Source organism: Austrofundulus limnaeus, unplaced genomic scaffold (genome assembly GCF_001266775.1).
Source record: "Austrofundulus limnaeus strain Quisiro unplaced genomic scaffold, Austrofundulus_limnaeus-1.0 Scaffold720, whole genome shotgun sequence".
NCBI classification, from domain to species: Eukaryota; Metazoa; Chordata; class Actinopteri; order Cyprinodontiformes; family Rivulidae; genus Austrofundulus; species Austrofundulus limnaeus.
Genome location: NW_013953122.1, coordinates 23,308 through 26,298, shown reverse-complemented (window position 1 = coordinate 26,298; position 2,991 = coordinate 23,308). Strand labels below are relative to the sequence as shown.

Genomic DNA, 2,991 nt, shown 5'->3' with positions numbered 1-2,991 from the left:
ATATTTAGCTGAACCGATCATTACAGTACGGGATACACCAGTTTTTATCTGTTGTTTTTTTTTTTTTAAGACCGTAGAAATGTTTATGTTTTTTTTAAACGGTTGGGGCTAATGACGTAATATCCGTCACTGTTTTTGGGTTACGTACTGCGCATGCCCAAGAAACCCCGGAAGTGAACGTTGTTTTTCATGCAGCCCGCTCGTGTAGCTGCTGATGCGGAGCGCGCCAGAATGTGAGGACCTTTCTCATATTACCGATAACATTATTGATCACTGATCAGCTGCCGACAACGAATCCGGTTTGGAAGTTCTACTTCCGGTTCGTTTCATCTGTAGTTGAAAATAATTTAAACCCAGAGCTCTGGAATCAAAACAAAACAAGATGCTAGCTAACTCCCGCTACTTCTCGTATTGTTTACTGTTGTTATTTGGTTGTTTACTGTTCGGTTGATTAACACAAACGTACGCTTCTTGATCTCTGGGTCCGTTCCATACCGATTTACCGGCTCATGACCCGGCTAGACATGGTAATAAACCGGAGAGGAGGAGTTTATCTGTTAATGGAAGAGAAAGTTACTGATGGGAGGAGGGCCAGGCGTTTTATGTTTATAATTATATTAACAGTTATTAGAAAATACCTGCAGGTTAATCCATAACAGTGTTTTATTATTCATTATTCACAGGTGATGTGTTTATACCTGTGTGTAAATGATGCAGAGCCACTGGACTGATGTTGATATTTGTTCTTTTCAGCTCCGGCTAATCGATGACGTACCAAAGACCTGTTTGTGTCACATGACCTTCGACATCCAATCACAGGCTAACCTTCAGGCAGCATCTGTGACCAGTGACAGCCAATGATGTTCCAGCTTTGGTTCTCCTAATTAGCTTGTTTCTGCATTACCATGATAGCTCCAGAGGTCTCGCGTTCTGCTCACAAGAAGACAAAAAGGAAGCTGGAACCTCCTGCCAGTGTCGACTCTGATGCTCCTGTGAAGAACAAGAAGAAGAAGAAGAAGGAGAAGGAGGAGAAAGCAAAGGAAACAGAGGAGGAGTTTCACCTTCATCCTGCTGATGAGCCGACGCTGAGTCCAGAGAAGAAGAAGAAGAAAAAGAAGAGAGCAAATGAAGAGGAGGAGGAGTTTAACCTTCATCCTCCTGATGAGCTGATGCTGAATCCAGAGAAGAAGAAGNAGAAGAAGAAGAAAAAGAAGAGAGCAAATGAAGAGGAGGAGGAGTTTAACCTTCATCCTCCTGATGAGCTGATGCTGAATCCAGAGAAGAAGAAGAAAAAGAAGAGAGCAAATGACGAGGAGGAGGAGTTTAACCTTCATCCTGCTGATGAACTGATGCTGAATCCAGAGAAGAAGAAGAAGTTGGAATGTCAGAAGAACCCTCCTGTTCCTGTCGACATCGACGCTCCTGAGAAGAAAAAAAAGGCGAAGAAGCAGAAGAAGAAAAAGACAGAGGAATGTGTGATAGAAGTGACGTCACAGCGAGAAAAGAAGAAGAAGAAGAAGAAACAGACGTCTGTCACCACAGAAAGCCCACAGGTTTCTACAGAAACACAGGTCACCACCACCAAGGAGAAGAGAAACGATGGAGGCAAGAACAAGATGAAGGAACTGGAGAAAACGTCGTCCAGCAACGAAGATGAGAACAGGAGCAGATTAGAATCGTGAGTATCGGGTCGGTGTCAGAACTCAGAACAGGTCCATTTGGGTCGGGCCAGGTTCACTGATCATCTTCTTTTAAGGTTGGACTGGAAACTCGTCGAGGAGCTGGAGGAGTTTATTCCAGGAGTGAAGAACAAATCTGTGTCGTTCATCAGGATACTGCTGCGAGACGACCTGCATCGCTTCAGGAGCTTCAGACAGCAAGGTACTGAAGTACTGAAGTACTGCAAACAGCAAGAAATACTTCAGACAGCAAGGTACTGAAGTACTTCAGACAGCAAGGTACTGAAGTACTGCAAGAAATACTTCAGACAGCAAGGTACTGAAGTACTGAAGTACTTCAGACAGCAAGGTACTGAAGTACTGAAGTACTTCAGACAGCAAGGTACTGAAGTACTGAAGTACTTCAGACAGCAAGGTACTGAAGTACTGAAGTACTGCAAGAAATACTTCAGACAGCAAGGTACTGAAGTACTGAAGTACTTCAGACAGCAAGGTACTGAAGTACTTCAGACAGCAAGGTACTGAAGTACTGAAGTACTGCAAACAGCAAGGTACTGAAGTACTGCAAGAAATACTTCAGACAGCAAGGTACTGAAGTACTGCAAACAGCAAGGTACTGAAGTACTTCAAACAGCAAGGTACTGAAGTACTACAAACAGCAAGGTACTGAAGTACTTCAAACAGCAAGAAATACTTCAGACAGCAAGGTACTGAAATACTTCAAACAGCAAGGTACTGAAATACTTCAAACAGCAAGGTACTGAAATACTTCAAACAGCAAGGTACTGAAATACTTCAAACCACAGGGTGTACTGGTACTGAAATAAAACACAGTGTGCTAGTACTAAAATACTTTAAACAACTGAGTACTGCTGATCACTGGCCCTGGCTGTCTGCAGGTATTGCTCTGCGTCGGGGGCGGTTCAGTATGGAGGAGAATCGACGAATCATATCGAACGTTTCAGACTTCCTGGCTCTGACGGGCATCAAGTCAGCTGTTGACCTGTTCCCTCAGCTGTCCAGAGAGACGAGCACCTTCACCAGGAAGATGAGGAAGACGTACCACTTTCAGGAGAGACTCGGTACGTTCATGTCTGCACGCAGGGTGTCCCCCTGTCTCACTGTCTCTGACTGACTGTCACTGTTTCTGTCTGACTGTCTCTGTCTGACTGTCTCTGTCTGACTGTCTCTGTCTCACTGTCTCTGTCTGACTGTCTCTGTCTGACTGTCTCTGTCCCACTGTCTCTGTCTCACTGTCTCTGTCTCACTGTCTCTGTCTGACTGTCTCACTGTCTGTCCGACTGTCTCTGTC

General features: G+C 44.5%; 1 protein-coding gene and 1 long non-coding RNA gene across 2 annotated transcripts in view; both read left to right on the top strand.

Annotated features, from left to right (window-relative positions):
* LOC106532126 (transcription termination factor 1) overlaps positions 1 to 2,991 on the top strand; it is a 7,486-nt gene continuing 4,495 nt past the window's right edge. Inside the window, exons 1-4 of the mRNA XM_014028132.1 lie at positions 1 to 233; positions 754 to 1,678; positions 1,757 to 1,881; positions 2,579 to 2,761. Coding sequence (XP_013883586.1) covers positions 906 to 1,678; positions 1,757 to 1,881; positions 2,579 to 2,761 — 1,081 coding nt within the window. The 5' untranslated portion in view covers positions 1 to 233; positions 754 to 905. The remainder of the gene's footprint in view (positions 234 to 753; positions 1,679 to 1,756; positions 1,882 to 2,578; positions 2,762 to 2,991) is intronic.
* On the top strand, positions 1,895 to 2,410 carry LOC106532127 (uncharacterized). Its single transcript, XR_001312029.1, has 3 exons — positions 1,895 to 2,139; positions 2,198 to 2,275; positions 2,387 to 2,410. It is a non-coding gene; the product is annotated as an uncharacterized LOC106532127 (long non-coding RNA).